The sequence below is a fragment of the Pistacia vera genome, unplaced genomic scaffold (assembly GCF_008641045.1).
Source record: "Pistacia vera cultivar Batoury unplaced genomic scaffold, PisVer_v2 Contig408, whole genome shotgun sequence".
NCBI classification, from domain to species: Eukaryota; Viridiplantae; Streptophyta; class Magnoliopsida; order Sapindales; family Anacardiaceae; genus Pistacia; species Pistacia vera.
In genome coordinates this window covers 82663-103776 of record NW_022196233.1, presented here as the reverse complement: position 1 = coordinate 103776, position 21114 = coordinate 82663, and the positions used below count along the sequence as shown (strand labels likewise).

The window sequence follows — 21114 nt, the reverse complement described above, 5'->3', positions numbered from 1 at the left end:
AATTGTTATTAGATACTAGAAATACAAATGTTTGTTTCGGATGTACAGAATACAGATATAGAGTATGAAGAGAGATTCTACCCTCATATAATTTTCAACTCATTCTATCTTGACCATTGATTTTTCTTTAATCCAAAGATTAAAGAACACAAAATTGTGTCAAAACTTGTATAGAAAAAAAAACCTGCAGAACCCTCCCTATTCCATATAATCATATTTGATACACATAGGGTTTTGCGAAGGCAAGTGGGGCAGAATAACATAAACCTGTTTCCAGAATTTTACTGAGGAATAGCAGCAAGCTGTAGATGAAATTTATCAACCATTAACCAAATGCCCAAAATACATCAAAACCTCATTTTCTAGGAAAAAACTAAATAACTTGATAAAAACAAAGGCAGAAACACTCTTTACATAACATTTTTTTTTTTTTCTTATGGAAAGATTACAACCTCACTCCAAATCTAATACCCAACAATTCCTTCAAATACATTATTACAACGGAAAAATAACCCTCTAATTGGCGGGCTAACTCCGTCGTACCCTCCTTTACTGTCCATTTGAAGGTCGGAATACTGTGTAGCCATTAACACCGCATGCCAAATTTGAATACTCTGGGTGGAAATAGGGGTAACCATCGCCTTCTACGTTCCTCACACCTAGTAATGATAGATCAGAACCAGTCATCTGCCACACGGTTGGAACCATCCCATCTATTTGCCCATTTGGATAGTGCACTGCACTAGTTTGGGGAATATATTCCCTTACCGAGTCATAATGGCTGCCAGAAGAACTATAACCGCGGTGGAACCCATCATCATGGTAACTTCTTGTCCGTTCAAACCTACATGAACCGGATGAGTCACCTGATATGCTCATATCACATGGGAAAGAAAACTGCCGATTTAAAACATGTGGTCCATTGCCGAGAGACTGAAGGACTGTGCTTGCCTTAGCTGCCACCCCAGCTCCATGTTCTTCATCAAGCAGGTCATTGATGATATCAAGGTGAGGAAATTCATCTGCCAACACACCTTGGGTTTGTCTTCCAGATGTACAGGCAGAAAACTCATTAGAAAAGTGCTCCCTGGATCCGGAGGGCACAGGCTTGTATAAGTCAAGGTTTTGCATATCATTGACCAGGGAAGAAGGATCACGGTGCATCATTCTGTTGCCATCCCTTTGGGAACTCTCGACCCACTGGTGCCCATTCTGTAAGACATCCCGAGATACCATGCCAAAAGGAAAGCCTGACTGGACTTGATTTGGCTCCATCCTTTCTGAGCTCTGGGGTATATACATAGGTGCAGATACCATGGTATGCTGTGGTGAGTATGCAGGAGACGGATTCACCCCCAAACTAGGAGAGCTAGGATGAGCTAAACCAGCTGAACTTGAACTAACAGGGTTTCCCATTTTGGCATTTCTATAGGACTGGGGAATATAACTATGAGTAGCAGGTGAGAGATCAGGACCTAACCGCCCAGCTGCACTAACAGAACGGGCAAGGAGTGGGGAAGTATGCACCATGGAAACAACAGGAGCAGTTGGCCGAGGACCAGGCACAAGTGGGGCACTAGAGGGCCTTGACATCATAGGTAGCTGCTGTTCCAGGGGCTTTTCAGTCGGCTTTGGCACAGCAGCCTTCTGGATCTCAGATCTAACCACGCCAGTGGATTGGGATGAAGTATTCAATGCTGCTACTTGATCAGTCTGTTGCTGGCCATTTGGAGTTGCTTTCATATTTGGAACAGGATCTGCAGTAGCAGCGCTCTTCAGATCTGACTTCAATTGAGCAGTGGACTGCATATTTCTAGGTGGGCTTCTTGGAGAGGATGATACAGCTGCTGTCTTCTCTTTAGGTCTTTCTGCATCCACTGGATCTTTGATAATTGGTTTCTTTTGTACCGGAACAACTTCCTATTACATAAAAAAGTAATTCCCATCATGACAACACTCAAGAATATAAAAAATTTCAAAAAATAAATATAAATTTTTTTAACGTAGCTCTCTGAAGAGAAACTAAAAGCTTTAATGATTTAAAGAAAAAAAAACCATGCAGAAGAAATCAAGAACAAAATCTTCCAATATTTGAGCAAACACTCAAAATTACCTTCAAACAGCTTGTGATAAAGAAGATGTGTCTGCATATATTCAAACTAAGTACTAGGAATAGTTTTTGTTCATTCCCTAAACAACTATAATCTGTAAACATGTATACGAGTTGTGTTTCAACAGATGCAAAACAATAAACAACTTCATCAACAAAAGATAAAAGGTCTCAAACATACGTATATTATGATAGTTCAACCATGACCATCTATTTGTTTACTTGTAAAAGAACCACTTAACATAAAACAATTGTCAAGATTGCAAGTATGTGAAAGTTTCATACCCAAATCCACATAGAATGCTCAAATTTTACACATATTTTAGAAATATGAATCCTCCTATAGAGTGTGCTCAAGGGTCCCTGGCAGTTGGACATGAGTGCCATGTCCTCAAGGGTCCAAAATGCATAATTTGCAATAGAAGTGTCCCCAAAAAGAAAAGGATGAATAAAATAGATCGATATGCCCATAAAAAATTATGAAAATAATATTAATAATACTAGAAGGACAAGACACTAATTTTACAATCCGCATATGCTGTAAAAGTCAAACAAATATTTCTTTTGAAACGACAAAAAAATAAGATTTTTTTCCACATAATAAAGCAAACAAACAAAACAACTTCAAAGTCATAGAAAGCTAACAAATAGATGAAGTCAATCAAAATGAATGCATCATTTCCATGCTTCTGAAATCTATGCTACTAACAGCATTAAAATTCAGACTCAGATTCACCAAGATTCGAGAGAGAATTATCCTAAAGCACCTTCTTGGCAACATGCTGCTCAAGCCACTTTGGCCGATCCGGCAAGGATGAAACAACTGTCTCAGACTCAGATTCACCAGCCTTATTGCTTTCAGAGACGTCATTATGCTCCCCTGCATCTGTAGCAGACCTAGAAGGCTGATCATCTGTTTCATTTGCCCAATTATTCCCATCATGTGTCACCTTACCTCGCTGGTTCTTCCCTCTACAAATTCAAGCAAGCCAAGTCAAATGAATTCTGAATATTCTGTTGCGGTACAAGTAACATAAATATAATTATTTGTTTACCTGCTAGGTGACTTTTGATTCTGGTAGTTTAAGGAGTTCCCTTTATAGGGACCATTCATCACAAGATTCACAACTGATGGGACCGAATCGGTAGAACACGTTGATGAACTATCATCCATTGGACTCCTTTTTTCAGCCATACCATTCGGTACAGATGATAGGCTACAAATTCCACTGCTACTGGCTTCCGTTGGAGGCGTAACTTCAGATGTATCAGTATCCCTGTCTTCTGAATCAGGCTGAAGCACTTCAGCAACACCATCCGCTGAATCAGAAACATCCGAAATATCTTCCAGCATGTCAGGCTTTTCAAGCACAGGCTGAGCATCTTCTGAAATGGGCTCCTTTTTCTCATCACTAAGGTTTTCTTCTTCATGCTTGTCCTGAATACCAGCACTGGGCCTTTCCTCCCTCTTTTTTTCTTTCCCTTTGCGATTGTTCCGTTTCTGCTTAGCCTGCAATAATAATTAAAAAAAAAAAAAAAAAAAGGGGAAATGGTATCACTTTCCAAAAAGAAAAGCAAGCAATCCATGAGAAAACTACGAAAACTTTAATATTGGCAAACTCAATATTTCGTTATAAATTTGCAATATTGGATAATAAAAAGATGCAATATGAAAACAAATATCATAGCCAAAAAAATGATGCAGCAACAAAAAATATCTAACTGCTGATATTGCATGTCAGCTACTTCAATACAAGACACAATAACCACATCAGCAATCATATAACAAAAATCAGGTGAGGTGTCTAAAAAGTGATTATGTGATGACAAATAAATTATAAATGCATATCTTAGCCCAAGTTTCCCTAACAAATTTTGTAAATAAATGATAAGAAATACCCAACAAAGTCAATTCAATAAGGAGATCAAAGGTCTCTGATATCCCTTTGTAGAATGAAAACTCAATTGTAGCTCTCAGTCTTTCCAAATGAAGACTAAGATACCATACCTGTTTTTTCTTTGTTTTCTTCTCCTTTTCAGCAGCACCACGTTTAGCCTTCTGCTCACTTTCAGCCAGCCATGCTGCTTCCTCTTCACGAATTAGCTCTTCTTGCCTCTTCAATGCAACAGCTTCCTGATAGGCAACTTCAATTTTATTGCTGTATGCACCAATGAAAATAGTTTAGGCATCCATGTTTACTGACAAGCAGGTAAAATATAATCGTTCCACTAGAACCTCAAGGCTAATAAAATATCCCAGCAGCATGATCGAAAGATAACTTTGCAGTGAATTCCATCAGAAAGAAAACCAATAAAGGTTGTGTGCGAGGTACCAAACAATTAAAAAAAAAATTGAAATCTGTAAACATCACTGGAAAATATAATTAACCTACATGCTAGAAACACCTACAATCATTAACAGAAAACTCAACATTGCCTATGTGATTCAGTTGTAGAAAAGACATAATTTTCAGCAATTTGAAATGCATAATAAACAAATAAAATACCTGAATATATGGGCGAGGACAAAAATTTCCACAGTTCTACGCCCCAATTCTGTAAGACGCCTTTCATCCCGCTCAATGGAATCCTTGTTAAAGTCCTCCCCAGAGCTACCATCCTGTATACAAATGAGGACATGTTGCTAAGTCATTAAATGAAACATATAGTTAAATATTTATATATAGAACCAAGTTATTGTAACTTAAGAATGTAACTTCCATTTTCACAAAATTCCACATCAATTATATACTCAAATCATTGATGAAACAAACAATAAAGCTAATAAACTCCATCGCACATAATACCAAAATAAATAAGATTAAACAAACTCAAAGAACGGCACATCACATCCTAATATTATAAGGTGAGCAACACCAAATCTTTTTCCTCTACTTTCAGACCCAGATCCATCTTCTATTTATTTGTAACAGAGGCATTGGCAACATAATTTTTCAGAAACAAGTACTCATAAAATAAAATAAAAATAAATTAAAAAAAAAAAATCTATGCATGAAATCAAAATAATTAGGGTATATAACTAAAGCACCGCTGCCGCCAGAATTTGTCTACACATGCAAAACCACTCTTACCACCACCAAAGCTGTCACCGAAGTTTCTCTACTGCAAGCAAGACTGCTCTACCACCACAAAAGCTGCCACCAGTACCCTAATACCACCACGACCTAAATACCCAGCACCAACTCCTCCAGAACCCAATAAACCTACCCTAACAAAACCCACCCTTAACCATTCAACTTTCTGTAGGGCCAACAAAACTTCAAATTAGAAAATAACATATGCATACACAACGTCATTGGTTCAGAATTTCTGAAAGCTCCAGAACATTAATCAGTACAATATTGATAAGAAGTCATTCATACAGAAACCTGCAAACCACCTCCAAAGAAACAATTAAAAGGAATGAAAGCAACGCACACTTCATAGCATCAATTAAAGGATTAATCTAAATCAAACAACCCGTGCATTCTCCGGTTCATACTATCCAATGGCATAACTAAATTATACCAGAGTTACAAAACCCACCTTTGTACGATTTTGAGGACCCTTCTCATCTTTTGGTGGCAATGGTTCCAAGGCAGCCCTCTCTAGTAGTAGCAGCACGTCATCCACCAAAACAAACATATCATTCTCTACATGAACAATAGGAGCTCGTGTTTCCTCGGCATCCAACAACTGTGGCCTCACTTTCTTGCATTTGGCCTGCCCTTCAAGAGCCTTCAATCCACTATACAAGGAATCCATTACCAGAGTAGATGTGACTTCCTTTTCTATAAAAAAGTGTTTTACAACTACTTTCAGAATTACATCTGTTTTCTCTCTAGACATACGGCGCCTGGCATTTTGGTCAATCCCCAACCAGAAAGCACAGAAGCTGCCACCATAGCAATATATATATCATTATCAAACATGCAAATTTCTCCACAAAAACCACATAATCATGGGAAAAGCTCCATACCTTACCAAAGTAATACACCATCTTAAAGGAATAATAGAAAATATAAGTAAATAAATATGAATATACAATACCTTGACCACCGAGCTTTGTCCTCTATCAACCTCCCAAGCTTCCCTCGCCTTTCTTCCACAAAACGCCGACATATTTGCTCTACATTTGTCAAATATACCCTAACAAGTTCTCTCCTATACTGACAATCAAGGCATCGAAAAGGGCGATCTGATTTCTCCCTGCAAACCCAAAGCAAAATAAACACCAATTTATACAGAAAATAACATCAAAAGGAAGATACATATAGAAGAAGTAATACAGAAAAAGCTTAAAATAACACAAAGTTAAAAGGTTTAGAAGTTTAAAGAGAGAAATGACTTGGGGGATTTCACGTTATAAAATGCCAACAATGGCATATTTTCAACTTCATAACATAATAAATTAAGCAGCAGAATGTGATTATGAAAAAAAAAAAAAAACCATTGCACTGCAGTGGTACTAAATAGTCATAAGAAAGTAATGATCGAAGTTCACAAGTTACCACAAACATGAGCATATTTCACTTTTTCGTTCAGCAAAACTCATGTAAAAGAGCTAACAATTTTACAGAATACTCATCGTTATTCATGGAAAATCTTACCCAACTTTAAATCGTCAAAGACCATGATACAAGAACATTACCAAGCCAAAAATCAAATACCTAAGACTATCCTTGCAAAAATATTAAAGGAAATTCTATATGAAATTTACTTTGTCAAATAGATGAAGCATTGAAGATACCTGATGACTTGAACTTGAGCCTTTATAATTAGAGTGTCACCATCTTTAAACCCATCAGACACTTTTGATAGCTCCATGAACTTTTTCCAACCCCAGTCATGCTCTTTTTTCCAAAAACGATGTAAAGTATCTGCAAAATTTGCATTTACTAAATTATAAATCAAGAACCTGGATATGTTAAACAAAAACTCTTTTCAGCAAACCAACCAGAATATTTTGACTTCTTTGGATCTCTATTTACAACAGCTATTGTAAACTGAGCAAAATGACTCCAGCCTGGTTCACAAAGACAAGAGAAAACGCATGATTATAACCATAAAGATCGAGAAAAGAAAAAAAAAAAGTAAGCAAGTTCTTGCAATACGAAACCCATTGATAATATCAAACCTGGTAGGAGTTTGTCATGATTTGCAACACAGAGAAACAATGAGAGATGATTGCAAACATCACAGCCCTGGGGATAAATTAAGATATACCTGTGACCGACAGCAGAAAGTATTATCGTAAGCAACAAATGTGGCAACTTGTCAATCTATAAGAAGGAAGACATGACCTACTAGAGCAGTTAATGGAAGTGAATTAACAACTTTGTGACTTCTATGAAAAATTCTCAGAAGAAATGTAAATGAGACTTCTAAAAATTTACAGATGAAGAACCCATCAATCATAATGAAGAATTACATACATTACATAGACACATACATATGATGCCATAAGAATTTCCTTCAACAGAAAGTAAAGAATAAAAATTACGAATGAGAAATTTTAGAGCTATCTGACAATTCAAAAAGCTCATCTTTCACTAGCGTTAAAAATGAACTAAGCATCTGAGAGACGTATACTAACACACGTGTTCGTGCCACTTAACAAATATACAAAGATATATACGCACAAATTAATAAGAAAAGCAATGGAGAAAAAAGAATGAGAAACCATTCATACTCTAAACCTCATACCATTTGTAGCCACCAACTTCAAATGCATTACTACGGAGTTCTCGTTTGCTAATCTGTGAAAAATTCTCTATCTTCCACGTGTATTTTCCATATAACTCAGAAGGTTTTGGCCCTAAGAAGAAGTCATCTTAGTTAGAGAAGTAGAATGGTGGTAAAAGATGTTTGAACATAACATAGAAAGCAAGAAGATAAGCCAATATTTCTTCATGAAGAGAAAATGTAAAAGCAAAACATGTGCAGCTGTCTCAGTCCACTTCCAAGTTTAGACTACTGGATGGAAAAGCTAGCATATTTACACTCCATTAGCATCATCTTCACACTCAACTGCCTATATACATCAGTAGCCATATAGAATAAAAAGAACCCTCCACAGGGATATCATTCGACATATTCTCCTTACAAAGTATGCAAAACCAAGCTAAATGGAAGTCTAAACAATTTACCAGCATGATAAAGAAAAATGTATAACTGTCATAAGTCGAAACAAGGTCTAAAATATCAAAGATCAAGCATCGTAAAATACCAAGCTCACTTATTCTTCTATATATTACATATTATTAGCAATCTATCAGGAAGATGGTTTCCACCTTAAACAGTTCAAGATTAAAAAAAAAAAATCCTGTAAAGGAATTTGCCCTCAAAGACAATGACTGCATTCAGTAAAATCTATATTCCAATTTTGCATTATATGATGATTTGCTTACTTAGCAGGCAATAGAGAAAAGAAAATGGAAAACCTCTAAATTTCTTGTTATTCGACTTAGTTCACTTAGTCCGCTGTTGTTTTGGAAAGCAAACTAATTAATTCACCCCTGCTGCATAGTTCCTAAATTCATCTAAAAGAATCCGGGGAAAAGGATCAAAAAGGTAAATAAACTGTTTGTATGTTCCCTTCGCTGCCACTTTTTGAGACCAGGTAGTACATTATTGGGCAGATAAAGAAAGTATGAAAACTAGAGAAGCATGACCGATGTATAATATCTAGAGGGGGGACAACTGGTCTGTCAAAACACCACACAAGGATATAAAACGCAAGGCTCTAAAATTGTAAACAGACAGTTTAAACACTAATAATTTGATGGTTTTGCAACCTACTATCAGGTGAACACATAATTCAGGCACAAAAAGCAAGAAAGTAGTCAAAACCATTCAGGCACCCACAAACATGCCTATAGAATCTCCATCTCCACCACATATTATCCCATGACCAAATATAATCATCCATTTAATATGATCAAATAATATTAGGGTGTAAAAAGTATGAGAATTTTAGAAAATGCAATTTTCACCCTCAAGCTCCTTGGGCTGTATAGACATTATATAACAATCACCCATAAGCTGAAAAACTCATAGAGAACCATGTCAATTATCAAAGTATTTTCTGCTCACAATCACTGCCCCCTTCCTCATACTTCATATATTTCCTCCGTTCAGAACTTAAAGTCATTGAGAACAAGACAAAATTGCAAAGTTACTTAGAATCACGGAACACAAACTCATATACAAAATAGGGTGCCAAAACCATACAGCCATCATCGTCATCATCGTCAGTGTCCCAATAAGGGGGCGAAGTCGATGGAGTTCCATTCTCCACCTGCTCAGAAGACCGCCACTCTGCTAGTGCTTCCCCTGATTGGCAACGCTGTCCACTCGAAATCCCCTCCACAGACCTTCCCACTCCAGCCTCCTCGCTCAAAACCCCCGCCATTTCCACTCCAGAATTCCCTCCCCCACACTCCTTCGACTCCACTCCCTATAGTACAACACACCCACATAAAAAATAAATAAATAAATAAATAAAAAGAGTCAACATCAGCTCTCAAAAATCACTTCACCCAAAAAAAAAAATATTAAACACATTACAAATGTTACCAATTCACCAAAATATCAAAAAACAAAAACCCACACATAAGACCATAAATACACCAGAAACCGTCTCAATTTTAAAGCTAATAGGTTTTCAATTCAAAACAAAGTAACAATAATAATAAAAATAAACATATGTTTGGCTTCTGAAATTTTCATCGCTATTCTGATATATTATAATTTTCATTGTCTCTAAAAGGATATTAATACAAAACACCAAAAAATCAAAACAATCAGAAATAAACTTGAATATCAAAATCTCAAAAACCCGGTTAAAGAATAATCAATTAGATTGAAAACTGAATAAACTATCAAAAGAAAGAATAAGGAAATAATCAAAATTATCAAGATTACAATATGCGACAAAAAAGATGAAGATCGTCCAGAGAAATCCCCAAAACCCCAATCAAAATCAAACCCTAAAACAGGAAACAAAAAATCAAGGAATTGAAAAACGCAGACGACATCGTACAGATCGAACCTGAAACCAAAGACCAGAGGGCTGTTCCCAAATTGGTTTATGACAGCTCTTCGAGATTTTAGAGAGAAGAGAAAGAAAGATAAAGAGGGGTCCAATACAAGGAGCAGCAAGGGATGAGAAGAGAGAGAGAGACCGAAAAACGAAAATTTGTTGTTTGATTTATTTAATTAAATTTTGTTTTTGTCCTTTTTTTTATTATTAAATATAGAGAAAATAAAAGAGACAGTAAGCGAAGGAGGAACAAGAGAGTGGGTTGGCTTGTTTTTGTTCCTCCTCTACCCTCTTTCTTTCCTATTTTATTTATTTTTTTTTTATTTTCCTCTATTATTAAGAAATTAATTAATTAAGGGCTAATATAAATAAATTTATTAAAAAAAAAAGGAGGTCGGTGACTAATATTAGAGAGCATAGAAGAAGGAGGTGATGGTGGCTCTTGGCTTCACTAGGTCTCTAGGTTAGGGTGCCCTTTGCTTACCTTATAACTCGTTCTTCTTGATTGGCTTAACACATTGTGGGCTCCACTCTTTTTTTTTTTTCCTTTTTTTTATGACTAAGAACATGTAGCAGTTAGGGTTTGGGATGCTGTGTTTTCAGTTTTGAAAGGAAATGGGTTGGGCCGGTTTTAGACAGGTTTCAAGGTTATGGATTCGGCGTGGGTTTCCGGTCGACCCCGTTAAGTGTTTATATATAGCCGAGCAAATAATTTTGTTTTATGTTAGAAAAACTTTCCCATTTACAAAATATTCTCAAGAAAAAGCTTTTCTTAAAAATATTTCAAATCGTTTTCTAAATTAAAAATTATGTTTCAATCATACTGAAAAATCAGTGTTTAAGTGTTTCAGTCATATCCCAAGGCATTCTTTTATTTGATGGCAAACTGCACACTATGGATCGTCTTCATACTGTTTTCTTGCGTCATCTCAGTGTGTTTTATGTAGTTCAACTGCTGAGTATTGTTTTAAAACCCGGATCGGAGGGCAACCCGTTTTGCTGCCTGGGTCACAGGTCAACCGATCCAATCGATTGAACCGATCGGTTGGACCGATGACGTCAGCAATAATTTTATTTTTAAAAAACTATTATTAATCCCTTAAATTTTAATATATTACAAAAATTCCCCTATAAAAGTTTAAATTAGTCCTTAAAATTTTTATTTATTTCAAAAAGTCTCCAAAAAATTACCAATTAATCCCTAAACTTTTGACATATCTCCAAAACACTCCTATAAAATTACAGTTAACCCTTATAATTTTGAAATATTATAAAACCCCCCTAAGACCTGAACCAGACCAGAAAAGCTGTCGAATCCCGGTTCGACCGATCAGTCCAATCCAGTTTTTAAAACAGAGTTGCTGAGTCCTATGAGCACCTATTTTTTAATTGTGATTTCCCGTCTTAGGTATGGGGGGAAGTCTCAATTAAAACACTTATCCCATGGCTTTCTCTGCTTCAGTATGATAGTTTGCATCTCTACCGCAAAGGCGATTTTAAGCATGCCCTTACACGATTAATCTTATCAACCACCTTTTTTTTTTCTTTAGTATGAAGGAAATAATCGAGTTTTCAATCAATAGCACAACTCCCTATGGATTCTCATTCATGATATTTGTACTTTAGTTCAAGATCAGGTTTCTGACTTAGTCTCTAAGTTCGACATCTCACCTTAACTTAGCGATATATTTAGGGGGTGTTTGTCTAAGCTTATAAGCTGGTCAAACTAGTTTATAAGCTCTAAAATTAAATTGACCTGTTTATTTATAACTTTTTTGAGCTTATAAGTTGAGCTTATAAGCCAAAAAAAATAAGTTGAGGGGAGGTACTTTTTTTTTTGGCTTATAAGTACTCTGCTTATAAGCTAGTTTGACCAAGTATATTACCACATTATCCTTGTTTAATTTTAAAATTCCTTAGTATACCCTTGTTTAATGTAGTATCTTTTTTAGTCATTTTATAATAAAATATACTTATAAGCCACATTTTACCAAACACGTCAACTACTTATCAGTCACTTATAAGTATTTTAATCAAACACGTAATTGCTTAAAATTTCAAAAGTTATAAGCTAAAATTAGCTTATAAGCACTTGTTGCTTATAAGCTAATTTTATAAGCTCAGACAAACCCCCCTTAGTTGCCTGACTAGTTTCAGGACTTGCGTTCCTTTTTGGGCTTTGTGCCCTTGTTTTACCTTTCTGTCTTTCAGTTTTGGTCGTTTTGACCTCCTCTTGAGATATGCCCTTTTTTTTTTTTGTATATTTTTTCTTTCTTAATATATTTTATCTTTTTCCAAAACAAAAAAAAAAAAAGTGTTTCAAACTGTATGAGACATTTTGTACAAATGTTTTTAGATGTTGTTATACTGCTCTTTTTTTCATTGCTTTTTATGCAAATAAATATTAAATGCGTTTCTCAAAATGTATTTATTCTTTATTTTTACACAAAAATAAAAATTATATACTTTAATTAAACACCATATAGATATTTTAATTAAACACCATATGTAAATAAAATGTATAACTTGTATTATATTAACTTGTATACAAAAGTATATATATTATATAATATTAATATATTACAATTACAGTTGAGACATATTATCATACGTTAGCCTCAAGCATTGCTAATGACACTTTAATTGTTCTATCCACGTGGAACACTCCTAGTCGTTTGTTTAACCCAAAAAGCTATTACTTTAAAGTTTAATCATCAAATTCTGGTATTAAATGCTTTCCTTTCTCAAACCAATCATGTTTCTGCATTATAGTATGTTTTTATCAAAACACCATTCATGCAACAGTTTCTACTTTAATAAATGCTATAAAATTAAATTAATACTATGTAGAGAGAACAAATTAAGAAAAAAAAAAAAAAAGTTGAATGAAAGGATAGCGAAAAAGTAGCTGATGTAAAATAATCCCCAAATAAGATCAAGTTCGCTTTGTATATTTTAAAACTTATCTAGAGTTCTCTTTAGCTTTCCCTCGTATTCTCCTTTACTTTCTTTTCATCCAAACAACCTCGTTCCACCCATCTAAACTCTGGAAAATGAGCTTAAGAATTCATGAAAGCCCATGTAAAAGTAGAGGAGCTCAAAGTGACGACATTGATGGTTCTAGTGAAGCCATGTGGCTAAAGATGGTTGATTATCCCAGTAGCAAACCAACCTCATCACTCATGTATGGGAATCCAATGTCTGCTACTCAATTAGCTCTTCTTGCCTCTGCATATATGGGCAAGGACAGAAATTTCCACAGTCCTCCCCAGAGCTACCATCCTGTATACAAATGAGTACATGTTGCTAAGTCATTCAATGAAATGTGGAGTTAATTCCCTATCGATAATCCATTTTATAGATAACATATGCATGCAGAAATGTCATTTGTTCAGAATTTCTGAAAGGTCCGGAACATTAATCAGCACGATATTGATAAGAAATCATTCGAATAGAAACCTGCAAACCACCTCCAAGGAAAAAATAAAAGGAATGAAAGCAACTCAAACTTCATAGCAACTATTGAAGGATTAACCTGAATCAGACAACTTGTGCATTCTCATTCATACTAACCAAGAACATATATAGCTCATTTGCCTGAGTTACAAAAGCCCACCTTTTGTACAATTTTGAGGACCTTTTTCACCTTTTGGTAGCAATGGTTCCAAGTGTAATGAATCCCATATGGGAAGCGTATTAAGGAGGTCTTGAGCTTATAAAGAGGGAGTCTCTCCACCTAATAGGTTAGCCTTTTGGGTGTGAAACTCCCAGCCCATGACACAAGATAGCCTTCTCTAGTAGGTAGCAGCACATCATCCACCAAAACAAACATAACATTCTCCACATTAATAATAGGAGCTAGTGTTTCCTCGGTACTGCGCCTGACATTTTGGTCAATCCCCAACCAAAAAGCAGAGAAGCTGCAACTAGGGTGTTTAAAAGCGGTTAACCAAACCAGTTAACCACTTTTTTTAATCGAACTAGTTTTCCGGTTCGGAAAAATTTCCAAACCGAAACCGAACCGGTTTGGGGGAAAACCGGTTTTCCCCTTTTTTATTGGATAAAATTTTTTTTTTTTCCTAACTTAAATTGTAAACATAAATAATACATATCCAAATAAAAATTAAACATTCATACATATCCATTGACCACTACTAACAATTTTTTTAGGGATTTAGTTTAAATTATTATTATTTTATTTAATATATAATTATTATTTTTATTTTTATTTAATATATATATATATATGTAAACCGGTTTTGATTTTTTCCCGAACCAAAAATTCGATTTTTTTAATTTCTTGAACCGTAACTGAACCGTTTTTTTGGTTATTGGTTCAGTTATCGGTTCGGTTTGGTTTTTATATTTTTTTGAATACCCCTATCTGCAGCCATAGCCATACATATATTATGATCAAACACGCAAAGTTCTTCATAAAAACCATATAAACTTCATGGGAAAAGCTCCAAACCGTATCTTACAAAAGTAATATACCATCTTAAAGGAACAATCAACAATGAAAGTCGACAACTATGCATATACATAATACCGTACCTTGTCCACCCAACTTTGTCCTCTATCAACCTCCCAAGCTTCCCTCGTCTTTCTTCCACAAAACGCCGACATATTTGCTCCACATTTGTTAAATATACCCTAACAAGTTCACTCCTATACTGACAATCAAGGCATCGAAAAAGGCGATCTGATTTCTCCCTACAAACCCAAATCCAAAGCAAAATGAACACATTTATATAGAAAATAACATCAAAAGAAAATTACATTTAGAAGTAGTAGTACAGAAAAAGCTTCAAATCAAAGTTACAAGGTTTGGAATTTTAAAAGAGAGAAATGACCATTTCATAACAATGCCAACCATGACATATTTTCTGACAATTTCATAACATAACACATTTACCAACAGATGTGGTTATGAGAAAATAAATATTGTGTTATATTTCACTTTTTCTGTTTAGAAAATCAACAAAGCACCCCCACCAACCCAGCCACTGTCGGCCGCCAGCAACCACCGTAGGCAGCCGGCAACCTAACGGCTCACGGAAGGCCGAAAATGTCCGTCGTGCACCGATATGGCCATTTCCGGCCAAATATGTTGCGCTGGCAACTGGCCACAGCAGTAGTTGCCGGTGGCAGGTGGGTGGGGGTGGTGGCTTGGGTGGGCTGCAATTTGTTTTGAATTCAAGGGTAATTTTGTCAAAAAAGTTAATTAATTGGGGTGAAATAGTAAAAGACATATTTATGTAAATAAATTTAAAAATAAGGGCATTATTGTCTTAAAATTTTATTAATAAGGGATAGAATTGTAACAAAAAAAGATAACCCTGGTAATCTTAGAATACCTAAAAAAATGGAGGTAATCAAATTACCTTTAATATTACCAATAGTAACCACTATTGATATTTGAAAATTACCGGTATCTTATATTATTTGACAACCAAACATGGTAATCAAGTAATATAAGATGACTTAACCCCATTAATCCCACATAATCCCCAACCAAATGCCCCCTAAGGAAATTCTATAAGGAGTTTACTTTGTCAAATAGTTGAAGCATTGAAGATAAATACGGAATATAAATGTACTATAAAGTTTGTAATCTATTAACTAAAAGATATGGTAATTAATATAAATGTAATATAGAATATAAATTGAAAATTCAACCCATGATCTACAAGATATGTATTAACATAAAGGAAATATCTATTTATCGAGAACTAAATATCTTAATTTGAGATTTTATCAACATGATATAAATGATTGTCTTGTTAAAAATGTTTGAGTAAGGTATTATTCTGACACTAGGTGGAAGGCCCGCACGTTGCACGGGTAAGTTTATTGCTTGTATTTCAAGTATTGTTGTTTGTATATAATATAGTGTTGTTTATGAAAGTGGCTTTGATACTATATTTGTTTGAATACCATATTTGTTTGAAGAATTTGATGTTTCAATTGGTTGATATCTACTACAGAGTTACAAGCATTATGTAGATAGAAAATGATACACTGAATCTCCTAATTATGTCAGCTACAAATTACACAATATATTGACATAATTAGGAGATCGCACAACATAAATCCACCACCATCAATTAGTCAATCATCATTAAAAATACACTACCATGCACAGTTTTATGTCTAGGTGTAAGGCCCGCTCATCGCATGGGTATGTTTATTGATTGTATTTATAATATTATTGTTTGAATATAATATAGTGTTGATTATGAAAGTGGCTTTGATACCATGTTTGTCGAACAATCATCCAACATATCAAAATCCAACAATTTTAGATCCGGTCGACCGTACAATGTTCCGGTAAGTACCAATGGCGGTCGACCGCAGTCTTGGGTGACTAGGAGTGGCTATGGTCTTGGGTAATTTGGTTGAAGTACAGGGTAGTTCTGTCTTAAAAATCCTGAATATGAGGTTAAAATTGTCCATTAATTTATTGTAAATTGTTTAAATAACAAGGGTATTATTGTCCTAAAATTTTATTAATAAGGGATAAAATTGTAACAAAATTAAGGTTATCAAATAATCTTAAAATACTTAAGAAAATTCAGGTAATCAGATTTATATTACCAATAGTAATTACTATTGGTTTTGAAAAATTACTAGAATCTTATATTACTTGACAATCAAACGTGATAATCAAGTAATATAAGATGATATTACCTCAGTAATGGGAGATTACCCCTAACCAAACACACCCTAATATTTTAGATAAAAATATAATTATAAATAATTTCTTTTAAACAAGATAATTATGAATTTTCTTTGACATTTAAAATGAAGAAATATTATGAAGAAAAAATTGAAATTTTATACTTATTAAATAAAGGAAAATAATGTATAAATAAGTTTTTTATTCTTTCATATCACCTCTCTTGTCACAGAATTTACAACTACAAAATATAAATAAAATTATTAAAATTAATCGTAATGTAATTTTGACAAATGTAAACGATAAAAAATTGCTCTACCACTATAGTGGATACAAATTCACATTATAATACCAAATAATTACTTAAAAAACCTTTTTTTAAGAGTCAAATTTTAGTTTTAATCTCTTTCTAATTGCTTGAGTAGGTAAGATCCTTCTTCAAATTTCTTTTCACTTTTACTCTCTTCACTCCAGCAGCTAAGGAAAACCACTCTAGTGCTCGAGCCGTTACAATCCAGTCGACTCTAGCACTAGAGTAAAAAGGGTTTTTTTTTTTTTTTTTTTTTTTTAATTTCTTATTTTCAAAATTTCAAAATTACTCTTATATACATTTATTATTATTTTAAAAAATATATATATTTATTACTTAAATTTGTTAATAAAATATAACTAGTTAATTTATTTGTTAGTTTAAAGAAATTTTTATATTTTATTTCTAACATTAATTTGGACAAAAATTAAAAAAGGGAGAACTTTTTTCCACCCAAGGTTTGGTAAAACGACACTTTTCCACCCATCAAGTTTCAAAATGACACTTGTCCACCATTCGTCAGGTTCTGTTAGTGTTTTCTGTTAATATTTGACTAAAAAGATGAAAATATCCTTAAAAAGTTTATTTATTAATTAGTTTATTATAAATTAAAATTTAGTTAAGTTAAAGTCGTTACTTGATTATTTATTAGTTGAAGTGTAAAGATATATTTTTCCTTTATTTATTTAATTAATTAGGAATATTGATATTCTATATTAATTAGTAAAAATAAAAAAAAATTATAAATTTAATAAGTTTTTAAATAATAACGATGAGATGTTGATGATATTATAAATAAATAAATATTAAGGTTATTTAACTTTAAACAATTTCATAGTATTATACATAACTTTTTAGGTGGGATTAGCTATTTTTTATTTTTTGACTTTTTGGCTAATTAAAAAATAATAAAAATTTAAAAAGTCAAATATTTATGGGTATTTTTGTCTTTTCGATAAAATATAAACGGAAAACATAACATAGCCTAGTAAAGGGTGGGAAAGTGTCATTTTGAAATTTAAAGGGTGAGAAAGTGTTGTTTCGTCAAACCTTGGGTGGGAAAAGCGTTCTCCTGTAAAAAAAAAATGTCACGTGGACTCTAAAACAAGAGTAATTTACTGCTAGAAAAGAAAGAAAAGTTTGACGAAATATCTTATATACTAAACTAATTTTTTAAAAAAAAAAAAACTATTTAATTAATTAATTTAACTTCCTAATAATAAAAACAATAATATATTAAATATTTCCTTTAATAAGAAGCATGAAATAATATTTACATGAGCTATATAACATATAACACTTTTTCTTTTTCTCCAAAAATCACCTATTTAATTAATTAATTTATTTTAAAATAAAGTACGGTTTTTTTATTCTTGACACTTTTTACTAGTAATAGTGAGAAAAAGAGAAAGCAAAGTGAGAGAAGAGAAAAGAGTACCCAGAGAGAGACGCAAGAATATTAAGCTTGTATATTGGAAGATGATTGTTCATATTACAACTCACGTGATTTATACACCTTTACATAACTAATTTAGGAGGCTTCTTGATTAATTTACAAAACGTGATGGGCAAGCACAGTAGTGAGAGAGTGACAACACAACAAATAGAGGACCACATGAATATTAGTTTGTTAGAGACCTGGTGGATGGAGACACATGTCACCAGTGTTGTCTCCCTGGATTGTTGCCATCTGTCCAAGGTCCATCTTCTTCACATTCCCCCTCAAACTAAGGTCTCTGTGTAGGACCTTAAGTTTGTTTCTCATCCATTCGAAGTAGTTCTTAGGACTTGGCTTTGTGAATATGTTTGCTACCTGTTCTTTTGATGGAATGTAGCTGACTTCAACGTCTCCATTACTCACCATTTCTCTTATAAAATGAATGTCCACCTCAATGTGTTTGGTTTTCCCGTGTAAGATAGGATTCAAAGTGAGGGCTGCGGCACTAACATTATCATACCAGATTCTTGGTGTTGAAGGAATCCATATTCTTAGTTCTAAGAGCAGAGAAGTTAGCCAGGCTATTTCGGCTCCAACTTGAGCAAGAGCTCTGTACTTACTTTCAATGCTTGATCTGGACACACCTCTCTGTTTCCTTGAGCTCCATGCTACTGGATTTCCCTTTAGCATAATACAGTAGCCTCCTGTAGACTTCCTGTCCTCAATGTCACAAGCCCAATCTACATCAGAGCAGGCTTGGATTTCACACTTTCCCCCTGGGTTGTAGAGAAGGCCATACTCCGAAGTTCCCTTTAAATACCTTAGGACCCTTTTAACTGCCTGCCAATAATCTTCAGAAGGATGTTACATAAATTGACTCAACTTATTCACACTGTATGCAATGTCAGGTCTTGTAATTGTTGCATACTGCAGAGACCCTATTACGCTTCTATATAAGGAAGGATTTTGCAGAGACTTTCCTTCGTTACTTGTGAATTTGTGCCCAGTGATCATTGGTGTAGGACATGATTTACTCAGCTCCATATGGGATTTAATAAGAAGGTCCTGGATATATTTGCATTGAGACAGGTGCATTGAGGACCCTTGTCTGTTTACTTCAATTCCTAAGAAGTAGGATAGCTCTCCCATGTCCTTTAAAGCAAACTTGTTTTTCAGTTCTTGAACAACTTGATTTATCAGATGGCTTGAACTTCCAGTGATGATGATGTCGTCCACATACACCAAAAGGATTACCAAGTCTTTCCCTCGGTATAGGTAAAAGAGAGATGAGTCAGTTTTTTATCCCTTGAAGTCCCAGCTTTTAAGAGCTTCTGTGAGTTTGTGGAACCAGGCTTTAGGGGCCTGTTTGAGTCTGTAAAGTGCCTTGTTGAGTTTGCATATGAAGTCTGGATGTCTTAGATCCTCAAAACCTTCTGGTTGGTCCATGAAAACATCCTCGGTGAGTTCTCCATTGAGGAAGGCATTGTTGATGTCCACTTGTCTTGTTTCCCAGTTTAGTGTTGTCGTTGAGCTTAACACTGATCTAATTGTGTTACATTTCACCACAGGGCTGAAAGTCTCAAAGTAATCTACCCCTGCAGTCTGTAGAAATCCCTTGGCCACCAGTCTTGCCTTGTATCTTGACACACTTCCATCTGCATTGTGTTTTATTTTGTAAATCCACTTCCACCCCATAGTCTTGGTGTTTGAGTTTCTGGGTACCAAGGTCCAGGTTTGGTTTTTACATAGTGCAATGAATTCATCTTTCATGGCTTCTTTCCATTTCGGATGATTTAGAGCATCTTGAGTGCATGATGGAGTTAGGACAGTGTCAGAAGTCACTTGGAAAACCTTAGGCTTATAAATTCCAGCCTTGACTCTTGTCACCATGGGGTGTGTGTTTTCGAGAGCTTCTCCTTGAGTGGTTTCATCAGATTCTATTGGTTTATCATTGATTACAAGAGTTTGATCATTGTCTGGAGGATTGGATTGAGCTTGATTGGATGGATTATCACAATTTTGAGACAGAGAAGGTGGTGAACTTACTTGAGGAGTTGCCGTTGGTGGACTGCTCACTGTTGAACCATCACACTGGTGGAGATTCATGCTATTGTAGGTTGTTAGGAATGGGGTGGTAAGGGTTGTGTTTGAAATGTTGTTCAGACTTTGTGGCAGCTTGTTCATGATTTTGTTGAAGGGAAAGTCATGCTCATCAAAAACCACATCTCTAGAAATGTAAACTCTACCAGTTTCATGCAAGCACATGAAGCCTTTGTGGTTTGGGCTGTAGCCAATGAAGATACACTTGCTGGTGTGGAAATCAAACTTGTGTCTATTGTAGGCTCTCAGGTATGGATAGCAAGCACATTCGAAGCACCTAAAGAAGCTGTAATCGGGTTTACTTTGAGTAAGTTTTTCATAGGGTGATAGATTGTCAATGACTGGAGAAGGCATTCTGTTTATGAGGTATGCAGAGGTGAGGAAAGCTTCCCACCAATAATCCAAAGACATGCTAGCTTGGGCTAAGAGGGTT

The 21114-nt window shown here is 34.7% G+C and overlaps 1 protein-coding gene across 1 annotated transcript; it reads right to left on the bottom strand.

Moving 5' to 3' along the window:
- Nucleotides 1–257: 257 nt before the first annotated feature.
- Nucleotides 258–10290, bottom strand: LOC116142437 (TNF receptor-associated factor homolog 1a-like). The gene is made up of 13 exons (XM_031427854.1): nt 10164–10290; nt 9344–9569; nt 7817–7928; nt 7248–7336; nt 7068–7136; nt 6861–6990; nt 6161–6319; nt 5657–6005; nt 4618–4730; nt 4119–4269; nt 3166–3620; nt 2877–3082; nt 258–1922 (listed from the first exon to the last, which is right to left on the bottom strand). The coding sequence occupies exons 2-13, from the start codon at nt 9522–9524 to the stop codon at nt 550–552; spliced, it is 3387 nt and encodes a 1128-aa protein (XP_031283714.1). The 5' UTR covers nt 9525–9569; nt 10164–10290; the 3' UTR covers nt 258–549.
- Between the last annotated feature and the right edge of the window lie 10824 nt (nt 10291–21114).

What these genes read in the sequence shown, in the direction of transcription:
- LOC116142437 (XM_031427854.1), bottom strand. Translation starts at nt 9,524, where the DNA reads ATGGCGGGGGTTTTGAGCGAGGAGGCTGGAGTGGGAAGGTCTGTGGAG. An exon ending in CGATGATGACGATGATGGCT is followed by an intron (nt 7,929 to 9,343) that starts GTATGGTTTTGG and finishes ACTTCTTCTTAG; the next exon opens with GGCCAAAACCTTCTGAGTTA. An exon ending in GACAAAGCTCGGTGGTCAAG is followed by an intron (nt 6,006 to 6,160) that starts GTATTGTATATT and finishes CTATGGTGGCAG; the next exon opens with CTTCTGTGCTTTCTGGTTGG.